The following is a 21,112-nucleotide window of genomic DNA, read 5'->3' on the forward strand; positions in this document are numbered from 1 at the left end:
GAAATAGTTGGATGGCATCACTGACTCCATGGACATTAGTTTGAGCAAACTCCGGGAGATAGTGAAGGACAGGGAAGCCTGACATGCTGTAGTCCACGGGGTCACAAAGAGTCAGACACAGCTGAAGGACACACACACACACACACACACACACACACACACACACACACACACACATAGACACACACACACACACACACGGCACAAAGAGGGCACCATACTTAGGGCTACTTTAAAATATATTCTGGAAAAAACCACAGTGCAGAGTTTTAGAAAGACCCCTATGGGTCAGTGGGTCACATGCCTTTTTAATTCATGAACTCCTTTGATAACTGGATAAAAAAAAATTATGGGTCCCCTGTCCCCGACTCAAAAAATAAAAAATATGATCAGAGGTTCCCACAAGGGAACCTAAATCTTGGTAATAAATATGTGAATTGGGCCAAGTGTAGACAATAAAGAATGTTGGTACGTTTCAAACTAGAAAGTGATGCTGCGTTAAGGCAAGAATGGTGGGGTTTGTGAAAAATCAAAGTGTAGTTGATGAGTTGGATAGATAGCATCACTGACTCAACAGAAATAAATTTGAGCAAACTCCAGGAGATAATGAAGGACAGAGGAGCGTGGCATGCTGCAGTCCATGGGGTCACAAAGAATCGGACACGACTTACCGAGTGAACAACAATAGTAGTTGTTTTATAATATTATGTTAGTTTCAGGTGTTGGCTATATTTCCCTGTGCTATACAGTATATCCTTGTTGCTTATCTATTATAAATATAGTAGTTTGAATTGTTAATCTCATACCCATAATTTGTCCCTCTCCCTTTTGATAATCACAAGTTTGTTTTCTATATCTGTGAGTCTAACAATCATTTGTAATATTTTTTTCTCTTACAGTATTTGTCTTTCTCTATCTGACTTATTTCACTAAGCATAATAGTCCCTAGGTTCATTTATGCTGCTACAAATGGAAGTATTTCATTTTTTTTTTATGGCTGAGTAATATTCCATTAGTGTTCCAAGACATAGCTCAGATGGTAAAGAATGCCTGCAATGCAGGAGACCCGGTTTTGATCCCTGGGTCAGGAAGAGCCCCTGGAGGAGGAAATGGCAACCCACTCCAGTATTCTAGGCTGGAGAATCCCATGGACAGAGGAGCCTGGCGAGTCACAGTCCATGGGGTCGCTAAGAGTTGGACTAACACACAGTATTCCATTGTGTATGTATGCTGTATCTTCCTAATCCGTTCATCAGTTGGTGGGCGCTTGAGTTGCTTCTGTGACTTGGCTGTTGTAAATAGTGCCGCTATGAACATTGGGTGCACATAGCTATTTTTCTGGATGTATACTCAGGAGTGGACTTGCTGGGTCGTGTGGTAGTTCTATTTTTATTTTTTTGAGGAACCTGCATGTTGTTTTCCATAGGGGCTGTGCCAGTTCACAGTGTACGAGGGTTCCCTTTTCTCTGCATCCCCACCAACATTTGTTATTTGTAGACTTTTCCTAATAGCCATTTTGACAGGTGCAAGGCGATAGTTCACTGCTGTTTTGATTTGCATTTAGCGACTTCACTTTCACTTTTCACTTTCATGCATTGGAGAAGGAAATGGCAACCCACTCCAGTGTCCTTGCCTGGAGAATCCCAGGGACGGGGGAGCCTGGTGGGCTGCCGTCTATGGGGTCGCACAGAGTCGGACACGACTGAAGCGACGCAGCAGCAGCAGCAATAGTTTGTGATGTCGAGCATCTTTTCATGTGCCTATTGGCCATCTGTGGGTCTTCTTTGGAGAAATGTGTCTTCAGGTCTTCTGCCCTATTTTGGATTGGGTTGTTTAAACAATTTTTAAAAAAAAAACCAGCACCTGGTAAATAGAATACGTTTGAGGAAAATGTGACACCCGCTCCCCCAGTCCCTCCAGTTTGCAATCTTAGGCTTTTATATACTATGTGTAAACATGGGAAGTTCTCATTTTTTGCCCTAAGGCACGACAACAAGCTCAAACGCGTCATCAAATGGCAGAGGAGAGCAAAGCAGATTACTCATCAGTTCTTCAGAAATTCAACCACGAGCAGCATGAATATTACCACACTCACATTCCCAATATCTTTCAGGTAAGTGGTTCAGCTCTCTCAGATTTGCTTGGCTTAGAAACATGTTACTTGGAATCACGATTTCCAAGTATTTATAGCATTCTAAATTTCCTCTAACTCAAATCACTTTTAAAAAACATTCAGATTAAGCACATACTGACATTAAGATGAAACATGACATGAATCCCAAGATTAATCAATAGACTTTGTAAGTTTCCTTGGTTTGACCCTGCAGCCATTCTTGGTCAGACTTAGAACTGGGATTCTTACATTAACACTCTTTTTGCTAAAAGGACCATTCTACTTACAAAAGTGCCAGACTTACCTTTAGGAATCAGAGCAGCATTAAGACAGTCGTAGAATTTGAACAGATGACTATGAACATTGGCGTGCATGTATCTGTTGGAATTACTGTTTTTTTTTTCTCCTTTTTTTTCTGGATGTATACCCAGGAGTGGATCATATGGTAGTTCTATTTTTATTTTTTTGAGGAACCTGCATATTGCTTTCAAAGGGCTGCACCAATTTGCATTCCCACCATCAGTGTACAAGGGTTCTCTTTTCTCTGTATCCTCACCAACGTTTGTTATTGGTAAACGTTTCCTGCCATTTTGACAGGTGGTGAAGTGATGGTTCCCTCTTGTTTTGACAGTCCTGTTGTCTTTCCTTTGGATTGTTTTTCTTTGGGCTACTTTAAGTTGTCAAGAATAGTATGAGAAAGGATACATGATACTGTTCTCCCCCTTTGGGAATTTTTTACAACTTCAAGTTCCACTGTAGAAAAAATAACAAAAATTTGTATCAGGGTGTCTACACAGCAAACAGGAACTTCCAGCTTGCAAAGGAGAGGGTGGGACAAAGTGAGAGAGTAGCAATGAAACATACACATTACCGTATGTAAAATAGATGGGGAGTGGGGTTTGCCGTATGATGCAGTGAGCTCAGCGAGGTACTCTGTGACCACCTAGAAGGATGAGATGGGGGGTGGGAGGGAGGTTGAAGGAGGAGGAGACGTATGTATACTTATGGCTGATTCACACTGTTGTGTGGCAGAAATATTGTAAAGCAGTTATCCTCAATTAAAAAGAAAAAAAAAAAACCTCCAACTTGTAGAAGGAAGGTACGCTAGTTAATCTCAGCCTGTGTTGGGTCAAGGCAGTTAGCCCTGATGCCATGCTTTTGGTAAAGGATGAAACAGTGGCTCAAAGATGGAGGAAATATTTGAAATCTAATATCAAATGGTATTAGTAGTAAAACTACCTGCGTTTCAGGTTCTTACTGAAATTGGAATGGAATTGTGTGAAGTGTACATTTAGGCAGCTTAACAATTAGTAAAATATGTGTCCGGCTGACTAAAGTAGAAGCACAATAAATTTATGGTTGCTTTAACTCTAACCTTTTTTAATTTGTTTTTGGCCACCTCAAGCATCATGAAAGAATCTTAGTTCCCTGACCAGGGATCAAACTCGTGCCCATAGTAGTGGAAGGGCAGAGTTTCAGCCACTGGACCCCCAGGGAAGTCCCTAACTGGAACCTTTTTATAAGCCTATTTCCCTCCTAGAGAATTTTTTAGAGGTAACAATGCTGCCAAAAAACAACTTCCTTAAATAATAGTAAACCAAACTAATTTTATGCGAACTCTAATGTTGCAGAAAATACAAGAGATGGAGGAGAGGAGGATAGTGAGAATCGGAGAATCAGTGAAGACATACGCAGAGCTGGACCGGCAGGTGATCCCCATCATTGGGAAATGCTTGGATGGAATCGTAAAAGCAGCCGAGTCAATTGATCCAAAAAATGTAAGTACTGTAGTTCGGACTTAATGTGTAGCTATGGTTCCGTTATTTCCCTGTCCCTTTCCACAGTGACCACATTTAATCATCTGAAAGTAGCTGCTTTCAGTGGCCACAAGAACTTTTCAACAATAGCAATACCTTTTTAGAGTTTTTTAAATTCAGCCCTCCATGGTTCGGATTTAGTGTAGCCCTTGGCACATTTGGGACTGAGGATGTTAGTATAAGTTTTGTTGTTACCGTTTAGTCACTAAGTCACGTCCAACTCTTTTGCAACCCCAAGGACTATAGCCCACCAGGCTCCTCTGTCCATGAGATTTCTCAGGCAAGAATACTGGAGTGGGTTGCCATTTCCTTCTCCAGGGGATCTTCCTGACCCAGGGACTGAACCCACGTCTCCTGCTTAGCAGGCAGATTCTTTACCACTGAACCATCAGGGAAGCCTGAGAGTATAGGTTTAGGTTCATTTAACAGTGACAATAGTGTCTTAAGACAGTTTATTTTTCCTCCCATATGAAGGTGTCTACCAGTCAGAGCATCCAACCGTGGTATGGGCAAATGATCTGCAAGTCCTCAGGAATTCAGGCTTCTCCTAGTTCACAACTTTTGATGATATGACTTTTAAACTCAACATGGCTTCTGTAGCTCCAGCTATCACATCCACATTCCATAAACATTACATAGAGAAGAGTCCACACTATCTATTTAAAGAAGCTTTCTAAAATCGCTCACTGTACTTCTGCCTACATCTCAGAGATCTCAGAAGTTGAAACTTAGTCCTGGGGCCACTTCCTGCTGTACAGAAGGCTGGAGAGTGAAGCCTTTTTGCTGGGTAGCTGTGTGACCAGCTTAAAATCAGGGTTCTTATTACTCAGAAGGAAGGATGATTGGCCCTTACAAGACAACTGACATCTCTGGCACACCTACAAATTCCATGTTAGCTAAAATAGCTATGGCAAATTAGAATGTGGGCTCATGGTAGAAAGTTGAGATCTTTCCAAATTGTCTTCTCTAATATTTTTTTCTTTTTTAATCAGATATCATTGAGTTAGAATTTTATTACAAGTCACAGGTGCTTTTGTAACACTTTATACATCTGTCTATCTTGGACACAATGGTTGTCATTTCCTTACACACTGGTCTTCATCACCTGACCCGAAAAATACTCTGAACTCAAAGTTCCTAGCAGGGGGACAGCACAGAGTAGGCAGTCAGTTCCCTCATTTATTCAGCTAACATTTATTCCATCATTATCATCAGGCGTCATCCAGGTGCTAGGGATGCCATGGAGGAAAAACAGAAGGGAGCTTACGTTCTAGTGAAGGAGAGACTTTGAACAAATATATATATAAAGGAAAATTATTCAATAAATTCCTATTTTTGAACCACAGTGAACGAAAGAAATTGGAGAGGGGATCTTTTTTTGCTTTGACTTTGTGTATGCCAAATTGCTTTAAGACCTTCTGATGAGAATCAGTTTTTATATTATTGTATTTTTCGAGGGAAGGGCTTCCTAGGTGGCTTGGTGGTAAAGGATCCGCCTCCCAAACAGGCGATGCGGGTTCGACCCCTGGATCAGGAAGAACCCTTGGAGAAGGAAATGGCAACCCGCTCCAGTATTCTTGCCTGAGAAATTCCATGGACAGAGGAGCCTGGAGGGCTACAGTCCATGGGGTTGCAAAGAGTTGGACATGACTTAGCAACTAAGCAGCAACAATTTTTCAAGGGAATTGCATAATAAATGACCCAGTTAGTCTGCTTTCTGGCAAAGTTGCTCTTAATATTCGCTTCTCTAAATGTAGAAAAATAGTTATTAAAATTATCTTGAAATCTCAACTAGATGTATAGCTTTATAAGTTATTCTTTCAAATGATAAATACATTACTAGAAAAAGTCAGTTAATCAATATAACTTCCTTAGAATTTATCTGTGTGAGGGCATCATAGTTCAGTGTGTGGAAAGTATTTACATGGATTGGAACATATTCGTGTGTGATGGGTGTCATTGCAGGATTCACAGCTGGTTGTAGAAGCTTATAAGTCTGGGTTCGAGCCTCCGGGAGACATTGAATTTGAGGATTACACTCAGCCTATGAAACGCACTGTGTCAGATAACAGCCTTTCAAATTCCAGAGGAGAAGGCAAATCAGAGCTCAAATTTGGTGGCAAGTCCAAAGGAAAGTTATGGCCGTTCATCAAAAAAAATAAGGTACTGATGACTGGACCCAGTGTGATATGAGTGTTACAAGATGTGGAGATGTTCACTCTGCCTTTTAGCGTTTAAAGGAACGAAGATTTTTTTTAAGCTTGTAGTTTCAGAATGCAAACAGGAGGCTAGTGTGCTGTTTTATTTTAAGACAGTCTCTCTCTTTGGTGGTGGAACCGTGGCCATGGCCATTTGCCTTATTTCAGACGCATTTATCACCTGCACCGTCACCCACACTAACAGACTACTGACCTCTGGCCGTTTCGCATCATGCCTTTCACTCCTAAGTCTCCTAGATTGCTGGTTCCCTGGGCTGAGAAGGGACGTTGTGCCACATTTCTATAACCGTGTATCAGCATCTCTAACTGAAATGGTTTCCATGGATTAATAACCTAGTTTCGAGCTCATGTTAACAAATGTATCCATGAACATTTTTTATTTTCTTTTTAGAGTGTGATACGTAGGTGCATGACAGCATTAACCTGGGCATAAAGGGTGTGATCGAGGCGACACGAACCGCTTTAACCTTAGAATAATTTAAAATTTCATTTTAAAAGACTGTCTTGCTGTTTTCACAACCTTAGCATTTAAGGACTTTCATTTTCTCCCATCTAGCTGTGTTAGTCTCGGTGGTTTAGAAGCATTTACCCTTCTGGCTTAGACTGGTTTAGAGTAACTGGTTAGAACGGTAGTTTGCATGTGAAAGTCTGCATGAGCTTCTTGTCAGATATTTCTTGCTCTTCCCCTGTTGCTTTACTTACTAAAACTCCCACTTTCACCATATTCTCCATCTAACATGTCCTTCCATGTTTTCTTTTGGACCATGGCCTAAATTTTTAATTGTTTGTGTTTGACTTGCTTTGGATTTCAAATATTATTTGATGCTTATTTTTGTTTTGTGTCTTATCTTCTTGTTTCTGATTTTCTGATTTTTTACTCTGTCACCGCTCCATCTCTTACACGTAGCTTATGTCCCTTTTAACATCCCCCCATCAGCCTCCCCCACCTCCCCCTGCCTCTGCCTCACCCTCTGCTGTTCCCAACGGCCCCCAGTCTCCCAAGCAGCAAAAGGAACCCCTCTCCCATCGCTTCAACGAGTTCATGACCTCCAAACCCAAAATCCACTGCTTCAGGAGTCTAAAGCGTGGGGTAAGTTCTCCTCTCAAGTCCTGTCTCTCTGATGCGCTTTGGTTGCATGTTTTGTTCTGCATAACTTAATTTTGTTTGTGAATGACTCCATTGTGTTTTCCCATAACATAAAACAATAAGAACCTATGATTCATTATAGCCGGAAAGAAGAAGAGCCACAGAGAGAGCAAAAAAAGAAAACAAAATAATGGAAGGAAGTAGGATGGATGGAAGGAGAGAGAGGGGAAGCCAGCCAGCCAGAGTTCTTTATTGTCTGTAATCCATTTTGGTGGGACCTTGCTTCATTTCCTTTCTGAAATATCTAAGTCATTAATATTTTACCATGATCTTACCAAAAAAAGGAAACTTAGATTCAGTTTCTAAAGCTAGAGGTGGAAATCACTGCACAGTCAGAAAAAATTTGCTTAATAATTACCGAAACAGTGTATAAAGAGGGTACTTCTCTCTGAGCTATGCCTCCGGATCTGCGGGGAAATGGTATGGATTACAGGGGTTTCTTTAGCTGCTTCGGTGAATTTACAAGCTGTGGATCAAACATCTGGTAACAGATCTGACTGCATAAGAGCTAGTGCAGTATGTATCTTGAAAGGGTGAAATAATAGCAGCTGATATTTATTGTATACTTGTCATTTGCCAGACCCTGTTCTATGTGCTCATTTAATTCTGTCAACCACCCTTTGAACCTAGGTACTAAGATTTCTTTATTTTACTGATAAGCAAACTGGTACCTACAAAGATGAAGCTAGGAAGATATATAGCCAGGATTTAGAGCCAGAGCACCTGTTTATGATCTGAGAGTCTATGTGTTCACACTCAAGAAGAACCTGTTTTATTCTGATTGACTCAGTTTTGCCATACTAATTAAGATCACATGTGTTTAAGTCACAGGATTTTATGGAATTGATCAGCAGTCCAAAGCAGATACCAGTTTGGTTTTTTAGAAAAAAATTGGAACAAGGTCATTCGTTTGTAGCCTCTTGAATAAACCTAAATGGTCAGTCTAAGCCATCCCAAAATACTCTTTATAATGAATAATGAGTAAACAAACATTAAATGCATATGTGGTAAGGTTTTCTTTTATTCTGTTCTGTGAGAGCTGCAATATGGTTGTAGTGGAGATGTGTTCCTTGTAACAAATTTTTACTTTTCCTTTCCTCTGTGTATAAAAGATATTTTTTAAAAAAATAGCTACATTTTTACCTTTTAAAATAAGGGGCAAAACCCTCATTTTTTTATATGTTGATTCCTTTAGTAATAGAATCTGAAAGTTTTCTGCAGAGTGTAGTTGGTGGAATTATCCTGTTTTAAGGATACCCAGCATATCAGGGTAAGAATTAGAATTTAATTTCCTAAAGATTTCAAGAGCACCCTTGTTAGAAGGCAGAATATAGCTTCAGCAGTGGATGATGGCTCATGTTGAACTCTTTAATTAGATCTCCGTTATGCTGGCTTTTAGAATTAATTCTCCATCCATCTCTGCTCCTTGTTCATGGAAGAATCTCCAACAAATGACTATAGGTCGCTATACTAGACTATTAACTAGGAAGTTTTACATTAACTGTAAAACAGTTACCCCACCTCTGCTGCTTCCAAAACCTTTATTATATTTTATTATATTTATGAAAATATGTCTGCATTGTCTTTTGGAATTTCATAATGAAAAATGTCGAATATTCATGGTTGTTCACTGTTTGTATATGTATCTATTCCATTCTTCTGTTAACATCACGATCTTGGTGGCAAATGGTTTCTGAAGCATGTTTCATGGTGTTCTCTAAATGTTTAGGAAGACACCAAGAATGTCAGTAATCAATAAGCATAAGAAAAGATGACTCGGAAAAAAATAAACACTTGAAAACAAACACAGTGAAATGAGAAATGGGTTATTTTGATTAATTAAAGAAATGCCCTTCTCTTTAAAAAAAAAAAAAAAAACATAATTAGCAAAATAAATTTTATTTCTTACACCTCAAATCTGTGCTCAGCAAACCTCTATCTTTAAATTTCCCAAACGGTGAGTGTGTTTTTGAGAATAAATACACACACACATGAAGCATCAGTAAATAAATATAAACATATTTTTGCTTCTCTCATTTTTAGTTGATCTGTTTTTAGGGTCAGATTTGATGTGCTTTTCTTCAGGAAATAGCAGTGCGAAAAAAGAAAAGGAAATGCATCATAGAAGTAAGATAAGGAAGTTTAAAAAAAAATCTGAAGTTTGGGGAAATAAATTTGATTTTAAAGCAATTTCAAAACAGAAGGTACGTGGTTTAACGGGATCCCTAACTAAAATGATACAGTCCTCGCTAGTATTTCATTTATTCCACTTTTTAACTTCAAGACTATTGTGCCAAAGACAGGAAAAGGCCTCTAGGAGAATAACAAATCTGTGATTTTAATGAGTCTTTTTTTGTGTTCTGCAGCTTTCTGATCTAGATTTTAATCATTTGTTTCTGATTATCAGAATGTGTAAATGCAATGCAAATATTTCGTCACATAACTGATTTTGTTTCTGACTAAGTAGGATAAGCTATTTTTTGTTGTATATCATTCACATTTGTAAGAAAATGTCTCATTGAACATCTTTAGAGACTGGCATGCCACCATTATTAACCACTATTTCATCTTTAAGTCAAAGAAAAATGAAGCGTGATTGTGTGTTCTCAATTTGCAATCTACAAAGTGTGACTTTACTGTCTTAAGAATTCCTGATCTGAGTAAGGGCCTTCTAAATCTAAAATATGGACATATCTCCCCCCTCCCCGCACTTTAGAGTTCATTGTATGGGAAAATACCATCAACGTTGATCAAAAGATTTTGAAAATCCCTACCAATTGTTTGTCAGATGTTACAGTCTTCTGGTTAATTTCATCTGATTTACTTTGTTCTCTTGCTGATTATTGGCAGACTCAGTCTCTCAGTTTTCACAAAGAACTCATGAAGAGGACGATAGGGAAACCCACGTATGCTTTTGAAGCTAGGGACTATGTTGTAAGTTTACCTGTGACGCCAGGTCATGCGGTCACGGCACAGGCACTAACCCCTGTGACAGCAGCAGGACCGGGGACCCAGGCGCTCTCTGACCCAGACGCCAGGAGAAGCCTGCTCGTACCCACCCAGCCGCAGGCTCCTTCGTCCCGGAAAGTTGCGTGGAAAAAGGAGCCAAACTTTCCAATAACAAGCTTCCTAAAAATGTCAGTGGGCTGAGCTTGCGTTTCTCCCCTTTGCTTTGATGGGGACGGCTGTCTGAACTGGTGTCACTGAGTATGATTTTACGGCAGAAGCTCACCCCTAACACGCAGCTGGTCACGGGAGAATCACACTCTCGCAGACAGCCGTGTGTGGCTCCCTTACCCACATGCACGTCTGAAACAGATGGGTCCATAAAGGACAACCAAAAAAAAAAAATCAGCGAGGCCTGAGCAAGGTCACAGAGTGGTGAAATGACCTTCCGGGGACCTTAGATCACAGACACTTATATATTCATGTTCACTGTCCCCTTTCTCTGTACTTGAGGTTAGTACCTGTGACGGCCCGATAACACATGGATCCGCCGGCTCTGTGTGCCCTCATGTGTTATTGACACTCGTGGCTTCCCAGGCTCCATAATCGCTGCCTGAAACTGACAGCTTTTTAGTACTTCAGGTGTCGCGCAACGCACTTAATGCAGCCTTTCAAAGTATTCTCTTGGCAGGTGACTCAGTTTTTAATTTAAAAGGATCTAACTGGCTGGCTTGCAACTTAAGACCAAAAACCAGTTTATAGTCATTAAAAAGATTATACTGTAGACCTAATGGCACTTCTTGTAGATTATCTGTCATCATCCACTTCAGAAAACTGGATTTGAGAATTCAATATTGCCTATTTCTATTGGGATCGGTTCTCAATCCTAATAAATTATTTTTATTATGAAGTGGTAATAGTCCTGTGTTATTAGTATTGATGTTAGAATTCTGTTTTTGGAATGGCTAAGAAAAAAATATATTACTTTAAAAATAAATAAATTTTTAAATATATATATATATTACTTTAAGTTATGGAAGTAGCCGAATAGACAGCAAGTAGAGTGCCAAGTTCAAATTAGCAATATTTACATGGTAATGTGTGAGAAAGCATTTGTGTACGGTCATCTGCTTTGCAAGGAAGATATTTGCAAAGTTTTCTGCTGTGCACCAAAAGCGTTGTCTGTAAAAAACTCAAATTGTGATAAACAGATCTGTGCTAAAATTTACAGGAGGGCTTGAGGTGTTATGTAGGTTGTCTGTCTGAGAGCTATCACAAATATGACGATCTGTACCTTTTCTTCCCAAAATTTTGTCTTGCTATGCCTTTCCTTAAAAGTATTTTTCCCCCAGAGGGAAAATTTCTTTAAAAGCTTAATGCCTATTCACAATGAAGTATCAACTTTGAGTTAATCTGAATAATAAGATTTTAAAAATCTAGTTAAGGGATTTTTAACACCCTATTCCCTCCCAATTTAAAACCAAAGGGCCCTGGGGACTTCCTGGTGGTCCAGCGGCTAAGATTGTTCCAGATGCAGGGGGCCGAGGTTCGATCCCTTGTCTGGGAACTAGATCCCACATGGGACAACTAAGAGTTTGCTTGCTGAAACTAGAGATCCCACATGCCACAGCTAAGACTGGGTGCAGCCAAATAAATAAATACCTAAGTAAGTAAACAAATTCAGGGGGCATTTTCTCTGCTACTCTATCTCTAATGTATTTTTGGATCCCCCCTATTGCCTGAACTTTTAGGATTACAACAGCCGAGTATATATGCACCAAACTCTCAAAATACAGCTTTATTGCCAAAAAGCGTGTCTCACCTATCACTGAAGACTCAATGCTTCTTTTCCTAATTTTGAGATACCTTTTAATCTGGTTTGGATCCAGTATAGTACAGTACTGGTACAGTTTTGCCGCCTCCAGGACTAGCGGAATTGCAAGCTGCTATATCCTGGTAATTAACAGGAAATCCACAGCGGCGAGGAGTAACTACCCCTCAGCAGTAAAGACAGTTTCCTAAAAGTGTTTCCTAAAAGTCACTTGCAAGAGCAGCAACTTCTGTTAACACCCCAGGTGATATGCAACCTCTGTGGGTGGGGCCCCCAGTTTAATAGAAAGCCCCAGAAGACATCTTCTGTATAGTAGGAAGTGCGGGCAGTACACAGGTGGGAGAGAGCATTCATCTCCTGCCTGGTGCTGGGAGGCTTCCTGGTTCTTGCAGGTCAGGTTTCAGAGCATCTTCCAGTCCTTGGTTCCTGTTTACTGATTTGAGACTTCGCCTTAGTACCTTCAGGAAATGCCAGTGTTCGGATTATTAGAGCCCCTTAAGATAGAAATATTACAGGTATGTTGTGGAATGCATTGGTTTCCCAACTCTTTTACTCTGTGTGAAACTTTCCATGGGAAATTTGGTGAACAAAAGGCTCTGTGATCATTTCCATCTTTTATAATCATGATATGTCACCGACTGCAAACTTGTATTAGTTTATACTCAGGCCGACGTGACCAGTCCAGAACGGTAAACATTAGCTCTCCTTTCCTGCCTATATACTTTGCTCTGGCAACGTGGCCGCTAAAGAAAGGCTTGGGTAGATTGGCCCCTCTTGGGAATTTTGGCACAGATCCGCTATAAGTCATGTTCACAAAGCGCCAGGTTGAATTTGCGTGTTATGTTAATTCAGCGGAATGGACCAAGTTCCTCTGCTTCTCATGTGTTGTTGTTTCTCTCTCTCTCTCTCTTTTTTTCCCTGTTACCCCTTCGATTTTTACATGAAGCTTTCTCTCAAGCTGGTAAGCAGAACTACTCCCTGCATGTCCCGAATCTAATCAGGTCTTTCTGTGCGTTTTGTGGGTGCTGGGCCATGCGCAACCTATCTTCAGGGTTAACTGTTGATGCGTGTTTCCCTTCTGTGCCTTTGTTGGTGTTTCCTTATTAGACCTCTGGAATACCAAGATCCAGGCTCTAACAGAGGTGATCATAACCTTTCCCCATTAAGAAAATTAACGCTTAACTCATGATTTGGTTTTCTTTACTACTGGAGTCTTAAGAGGATGACAGATGTTGATAAGCTTTATTTAAATATGAACATAAATATAAATATTAAATATGAGGAAGTTTATATATTGCATCATTCTAAATGAAAGCAGATTTAATACTTGAAAGTTGCTCCTCTCCAGGAGCCACAAAAGCAGATGAAAAACACTGGGGACCTGAGGGAGGCATGCAGGAATGATGCTGGGCTCAGACTCAGGTCTAAGGCACCTTCGAGAATTGAAGGTCATGAAACTTTTAAGTTGCTCCATAGATACATTGGTGCCTTGTGCATAGCTGATTCAAGAAATCAAAGACAATTTTATGGACAATGAAAAGAGCCTCCTAAGCCTTTCTAAAATGATTTCTTTAGTGTTTGGTGTTTCTACTTTTAATTTCATAGCCCTAGTAAATAGTCAAACTAATCATTAAATCTATTAAAAGAAACTCTTAACCACATAACCCATACTGTCCTTCAGATATGTGTAAGGTATAGAGTAATCTCAAACACCGCAGCTGAGAATATCCTGAAACCACAGACAGTGATGAACTTGACAGTTCAACCAGGAATAACATAAGCATTTTATGCACTGTTATTGAGAATGTAGGACAGTATTTTATGGTTATCTTTCTATGTATGTACTTTTACATGTGTTTGAGTACACATATAAAGGTATATACATCATTTTTTCAGCCCGACCCAGTGTTTGACAACTGATCCAGCCCTAAAGAGAAAGAGTTTTTTATTAAATGAAACATTTCTTAGAGGGTAAAATAAAATCCTGAGAAGAGTTCTCGATTAAAGTGTCTACAAGAAGGAAAGATCTAGATGTTTAAATGAACATCAGTATGAATTTGGGAGAAAGTGGATCAGTTAACTGGGAATCTGTCAGATGCCAGGGCTTCTTTTTTGCCCTTTATTGGTTCTTTGCTGAGGTGCTGGCGGCCAAAGATAATATTATCAGACAGTCTTTCTGTTTGAGATATTGTTGCTTGATGCCCTCACTTTGAAGCTAATAAAGAAGTTACACAAAGACAGAGTGGGTATAAAAATTATAAATCTCAAGAAGCAGCTCATGTCAAGGGAGCAAGTGTTTGATTCTGGTAGCAGGTAAAACAAGATCTCCTTAGAGTCACAGCCATTGAAAATATACATTCTTGCCTGCAGCCCCTCTTCCAAACCCTGGTAGGGCCAGTCTCTTTGGGGCCCCTCCCAAGAGTTCAGAAAATCTACTCCAACTCGAAGGCAGAAATAAAAATTCCTTCGTGGCAAAATAAATCATAGGTTAGAGTATCGTTTGAAAGAATTCAAGCTTCAAAAGGCGAATAGGACAAAATGAACTTTTGAAGGTACTGTCCAGAGACCTGAGTTTCTTTGGATCTAGAAGAACTGTTGACCTGAATCTCCCATGTAACTAAAATTTTTAAGTTAGTAGTTCCACAGTTGCACTGGGCACATTTCAAGGGCTCAGCAGCCATGTGCGGCTGCCAGGTCGGACAGTGTGGACATGTGAAAGCATTTCCATCATTGTAGAAAGGTCTTTGGCTCTCACAGCCCATAGTGAGGCTCAGAGCATCTGAATGAATGAGTATCGACCACTTACTAGGTTTCCTGACTTCTGAAGCAGTGCGTCTTACACTGTTTTGTCACATTCTAGCATTAAAACAAAAATGAAAACACAATTTCCAGTTCCAGAAAACATGCTGATTTAAGTCAATTCAGCATGAGGAAAAACTATTGCGCTTTCGGGCTCAGTGACTGAGTTGAGAAAATTGGAAAGCAGTTGAGGTTTCGGGTATTATATGGAAAAGGAAAAGCAAGTCTGCTTTATTATTATATTGAAGATTAGTTGGCTTCATCTTAGCTTTAGAAGCAAGTTGAACTTTCTTGGTTTGGCATTAGGGAATAATCACTTCTATTTTGCTTTCACTCAGATCTCGTCCCACTCAAACACATGCATGCGCACGCACAGACACACACACAGTCTTTGAGAATATTAGCTGAAAGGTCTTTGGTGGCCTTAGTGGTGAACTATTTGCTGAATCACAAACTTCCAACCCAGCAGCCTGGCATTTTCTAATAAGCAGCCTAGGAACTTCAGTCACAAGCGCCCGTGTTAAGCTGCTTGGCAAACTCAAGCTGATTTTGCAATTACATTATCCAGGTCCCTTCTTTTCCATCCACTCCCAAGCAAACCCATCTTGCCTTTTTTTAAAAGGGATTCTAAAGCAAAATCTCTTTTCAAATTCCCTGGCTTATCCCTGGCTATTGAGCAAATTTCTCTTTCTTTATGAAAATAGCCTCATTTAAGGAAATGACAAGTAAGCGTGGGTAAAAGTCTGGCAACTCACGGTTGATATTTTCTACTTATAACACATACCCAGAGGAAAGAGAGCAGTTGTTTTTGAAAGGGAATCAAGATATCAAAAATACTTCTTCCAAGACTTCCCTGGCGGTCCAGTGGTTAAGACTCTGCCTTCCAATGCAGCGGGCATGGGTGCGATCCCTGGTCAGGGAACTAAGGTCCCCCATGCCATGCAGTGCAGCAGAAAGCCAAGTGTACCCCTTCTGATGAGTTAGAAACAGCTGAGGCTGATTTCAGACATTATGGAAAGTTGGTTTTGAAACTGGAGGGATGGGAGTGGGGGTGATTCTCTGAGAATTCCCTTAGATGATCCTAAAGGTGACAAAAAAGAAGTGACGGGCCTTTTAGAGGAAGCAGAGGCAAGGAGAGTGGATGGGAGCGGGGGGAGGGTTTTTTCCCTTAATATCCTCTTTACCCACATTCTCGGAGGAACTAGATGTCCCATCTGTCACTTCACAGGGATGGAAACTTTTGGCCTCAGCCTGTGTGCAGAGATGGGAAGGAATACTCAGACGGGATGGGGGTGGGAGTGGGGTAAGGAAAAGTGCCATCGACATGAAACAGTTGATGGGGGCACGTACCAGTTTTTTTGTAGGAAGAAAACATAAGCCTAAAGCTTCAGTGTGGCCACCCACACTGACAGCTAAGTGCAGACTCAGTCTCCAGACTTGCTCCTTACTGATTCTCGCTGGGGTCAAAAGTCTATCTTCCTGTCTCAGGGCTCCCTTCCTTGTCGGAGGCGGCGGGCCGGCATGGAAAAGGGTTTGTGGGGCCTTTGCAGTTTGCATGCACGGATTTTTGCATCTCAGCTGGGTGTTGTGGGAAAGAGCTTAATTTATTTCATGAAAGCACACGCAGACATCTGCATTGCCCTGGTGTCTGGGGAATCTCCCTGCAGGCTTCTCTTGGTGTCTTTTTTTCAAGAAGGCTTTCTGGCTCATTTCTGTTTGTATTTGCAGGGCGCGACACCAGAAGATTTCAGCAACCTCCCACCCGAACAGAGAAGGAAAAAACTCCAACAGAAAGTCGATGAATTAAATAAAGAAATCCAAAAGGAGATGGATCAAAGGTAGAGTGGATCGAAACGACTTATTAAGAACTTCGAGTTCAGTTTGGAAAGATGGGAGGCCCTAAATTAGATTTTAATTTGGGTGGTTATTTTGGCCAAGTGTTTGGCCATAGCTAGTCTACTGGATTGCTTTATTAAAAACAGAGAGGATTCCTGGGGACTTTGCTGGTGGTCCAGTGGCTAAGACTCTGTGCTTTCAATGCAGGGGGCACAGGTTCAACCCTAGGTGGGGAAACCAAGATCACATATTCCCACATGCCACACCTCATGGCCAAAATAATAATTATGAAAATAAATAAAGACAGGGAGGATTCTTTTAACAAATAGCTATTACTCTAAGTTTGGGGAACAAAATGCATTATGGTTATCTCTCTCCTTTTTTTTTTATATGTTCACTTACTTTAGTAACACTACGTTTACCATGTTGTCACCATGGAATATAAAATCAGCTTAGATCAGAGAATTTCACAAGTACGGCAAAACATTCTGTGGTATACCAAAGTCTGTATGATGTCTGAGCAAACCACCTTATTCATAACTCACCTTCCATTATAGGCAATTTATTCAATTTAATAGTTATGATTTTTGTCGAGAAGATAAACATACTGCATAGATTTAAAGAGCGTTTTTCATTTACCTTTGCATTAGCACTTAAAATAGACATTTCTGTTTCTGCTGTCGCTGGCATTCTACAGACCCTGGGGTTGCAAGGAGTCGGATGTGGCTTGGCGACTGAGCAACAGCAAGTCAATATTTTGTAATAACCGATCAGGAAAAAGAGTCTGAAAAAAGAGTTAGATATGTATGTATAACTGAATCACTTCGCTATATACCTGAAACTAACACAACATTGTTAATCAACTATGCTCCTGCTGCTGCTAAGTCACTTCAGTCGCGTCCGACTCTGTGCGACCCCACAGACGGCAGCCCACCAGGCTCCCCCATCCCTGGGATTCTCCAGGCAAGAACACTGGAGTGGGTTGCCATTTCCTTCTCCAGTGCATGAAAGTGAAAAGTGAAAGTGAAGTCACTCAGTCGTGTCCGACCCTTAGCGACACCATGGACTGCAGCCCACCAGGCTCCTCCATCCATGGGATTTTCCAGGCAAGGGTACTGGAGTGGGCTGCCATTGCCTTCTCCGTAATCAACTATACTTAATTTAAAAAGAGAAAAGCCACTTTGTTGTCCTTCACTTTCTATATTCTCACTGAGGGAGTTAAGTGAATCATTTATTAGTGGAGATTTGAACTTAAAGGTTAACTTGAGGGACTTCCCTGGTAGTCCAGTGGTTCAGACGCCACACTTCCAATACAGGGGCCATGGATTCAGCCCCTGGTCAGGGAACTAAGATTCTACATGTTGTGTGGCATGAAGTAGGCCACATGATAGTCCTGCATAAATTCAGTGATGCTGAGTGAGTGAGTGAAAGTCGCTCAGCCGTGTCCAACTTTTTGTGACCCCATGGACTATGTGGCCCATGGAATTCTCCAGGCCAGAATACTAGAGTGGGTAACCTTTCCCTTCTTCAGGGCATCTTCCCAACCCAGGGATCAAACCCAGGTCTCCCACATTGCAGGTAGATTCTTTTCCAGCTGAGCTACCAGGGAAGCCCAAGAATACTGGAGTGGGTAGCCTATCCCTTCTCCATCAGATCTTCCTGACCCAGGAATTGAACCAGGGTCTTCTGCATTGTAGGCAGACTCTTTTTTCTTTTTTATTATTTTTTGTAGGCAGATTCTTTACCAGCTGAGCTACCAGGGAAGCCCAGTGATATTGAAGCTGAGGTTACAATTTAGTTATTAAAAAAATAAATAAAGTTGGCAAGGCTGTCAGTTTAAATACATGCAAATAAAAAGTAGTTTTTAAATTTTTTTTTAATCCCTGGGAGAGCAACTCCTGAAAAATATATCACTTTATAAACATTGTTACAGTATGTTAAAAAGAAGAACACATATAATGAACTTTGTTCTAGGTTTGAATTAAAAATATACTTTGTGAAATAAAAATTTTGTCTTTGTACTTTTTATTACATCTGGGACTAGATATAAAAGGCTTTATAAATCCATGATAAACCTCATACTGTTTACTAAATGAGCAGTTATACTTTGCACTGGAGTAGCAAGTTATGGGGATTCCCTGCTGGCTCAGACAGTAAAGCGTCTGCCCACAATGCGGGAGACCCGGGTTCGATCCCTGGGTTGGGAAGATCCCCTGGAGAAGGAAATGGCAACCCACTCCAGTACTCTTGCCTAGAAAATTCCATGGATGTTATGACTCAGATAGCTGAAATACCACTTTATAAGTGAGTGACAGACCCTCTCTAATTGTTTGATTTCGTGGAGAAAAGTTTCTGTCACTTGGGTTGTGACCATGGTACGACCTTTGAACCCCCAGAGCAGCGCTTGCTAGTAATAAGGCAAATCACCTTCATCATTCACTTCACCTCTATTTATTGAGCATTTACTGTGTATAAGGGAATATTCTAGGCCTTGAGGATAAAGAATGAACAAAACATCACAAACATCGGTTCTCATGCAACTTACATTTTACGCAGGACAAACAGAAAATGAAAGGCTTTGCACAGAGGTGGCATGATCTGGAAAAGGTTGGATTTTTGGTTTGTTTTTGTTTAAAATAATCAATCCAAAAAGGCAAGATAGGAGAGAAAAAATATATATTAAATAGGCAGGACAAATCCAAAGCACAAATTAGGGTGGAAGATTTAAAATACCAAGCACACTAGACACCCCAGTTCCAATCCGGTTCCACCTGTTTCGTTTGCAAACCTTGGACAAGATTCTTAACCTCTAGGTAGTTCAGTTTCCTCACCGTGAAAAGGGAGTTACTATGCCCATGTGAGGATTAAGTGTATCAGGGTACCTCAAGGGCTGAGGACAGTGCCTGGCATATTGTGTTTGTAAATAAAATGAATCAGTATGTTAAATGTGAACAGACTACATGTTCCAATTAAAAGAGATTTTCAAACTGGACAAAAACCTAAAACTGGCACACCGCTTGTGTGCTGGTTACAAACGACACACCCAGCTCATTAGGTGCAGAAAGGTGGAGAGTAAAGAATGGAAAATGACAGACCATGCAGGTGCCAACTAGAAGGAAGCTGGTGTGAGAAGACTGACTTTCAAGCCAAATAACTGCCCCCCGCCCCCAAACTATTCAGTTCAAAAGGATCAACTTCAGGGCTTCCCTGGCGGCTCAGTGGTAAAGAATCTGCCTGCCAATGCGGGAGACATGGGTTCGATCCCTGGTCCAGGAAGATCCCACATTCCATGGGGCAGCTACCCCGTGCACCCCAACTACTGAGCCCGTGCTCTAGAGCCCGTGCTCTGCAACAAGAGAAGCTACTGCAGTGAGAAGCCTGTGCACTGTAACTAGAGAGTGGTCCCCACCCCCTCAGCTAGAGAAAAGCCCACCCAACAGTGAAGACCCAGCTTTGTTGCTGTTGAGTCATTAAGTTGTGTCCGACTCTTTTGCAACTCCTCGGACGGCAGCACGACAGGCTCCTCTGTCCTCCACGATCTCCCGGAGTTTGCGCAAATTCACGTCCATTGATGCCATCCAAACATCTCCTCCTCAGTCGCCCCCTTCTCCTCTTGCCCTCAATCCTTCCTAGCATCAGGATCATCAGGTGGCCAAATTATTGGAGCTTCAGCTTCAGCATCAGTTCTTCCAATGAAGATTGAGGATTGATTTCCTTTAGGATTGACTGGCTTGATCTCTTCGCAGTCCAAGGGACTCTGAAGAGTCTTCTGCAACACCACAATTCAAAAGCATCAGTTCTTCAGTGCTCAGCCTTCTATATGATCCAACTCTCACATGGTCCAACTCTCACATGACTACTAGAAAAATCATAATTTTAACTATACGGACCTTTGTTGGCAAAGTGATCTCTGCTTTTTAATATGCTGTCTAGGTTTGTCATAGCTTTCCTTCCAGGGAGTAAGCATCTTTTAATTTCATGGCTGCAGTTACCATCCACAGTGATTCTGGAGCCCAAGAAAATAAAGTCTGTCACTGCTTCCACTTTTTTCCCTTCTATTTGCCATGAAGTGATGCGCCCCACTGCCATGATCCTAGTTTTTTTAATGTTGTGTTTCGAATCAACTTTTTCACTCTCCTCTTTCCCCCAATTGCAATTAGTTTTGAATAAAATCTGTTTTTACTGCTTTAAAAAAAGAAAGAATGTAGCTCTAAATAACACATAAAGAAGAAATCATCATAGATAGTAGAAAATATGTGAAACAGAACTTAACACACATTCTCCACCTACATTTGGGGATGTCATTAAAACCAATGCTTATAAAGGGAAATTGACAGCTTTATACATATTAGAAACAAATTGAAGCAAAGAAGACAGAAAAAGGGAGATAAATAATAAAGGAAA

The 21,112-nt window shown here is 40.8% G+C and overlaps 2 protein-coding genes across 10 annotated transcripts in view; both read left to right on the forward strand.

The window, feature by feature from the left end:
- Nucleotides 1-21,112, forward strand: part of C3H9orf78 (chromosome 3 C9orf78 homolog) — a 416,805-nt gene that overhangs the window by 326,369 nt on the left and 69,324 nt on the right. The window lies entirely within an intron of this gene.
- Nucleotides 1-21,112, forward strand: part of FNBP1 (formin binding protein 1) — a 133,861-nt gene that overhangs the window by 99,432 nt on the left and 13,317 nt on the right. For 3 of the 9 annotated variants that reach the window (XM_065928251.1, XM_065928249.1, XM_065928250.1), the window contains exons 7-11: nt 1,985-2,113; nt 3,745-3,891; nt 5,896-6,093; nt 7,057-7,239; nt 16,601-16,710. In XM_065928251.1, coding sequence (XP_065784323.1) covers nt 1,985-2,113; nt 3,745-3,891; nt 5,896-6,093; nt 7,057-7,239; nt 16,601-16,710 — 767 coding nt within the window. The remainder of the gene's footprint in view (nt 1-1,984; nt 2,114-3,744; nt 3,892-5,895; nt 6,094-7,056; nt 7,240-16,600; nt 16,711-21,112) is intronic. The other 6 variants (XM_065928252.1, XM_065928253.1, XM_065928254.1 and 3 more) reach the window with 3 other exon arrangements.

Source organism: Muntiacus reevesi, chromosome 3 (assembly GCF_963930625.1).
Source record: "Muntiacus reevesi chromosome 3, mMunRee1.1, whole genome shotgun sequence".
NCBI lineage: Eukaryota > Metazoa > Chordata > Mammalia > Artiodactyla > Cervidae > Muntiacus > Muntiacus reevesi.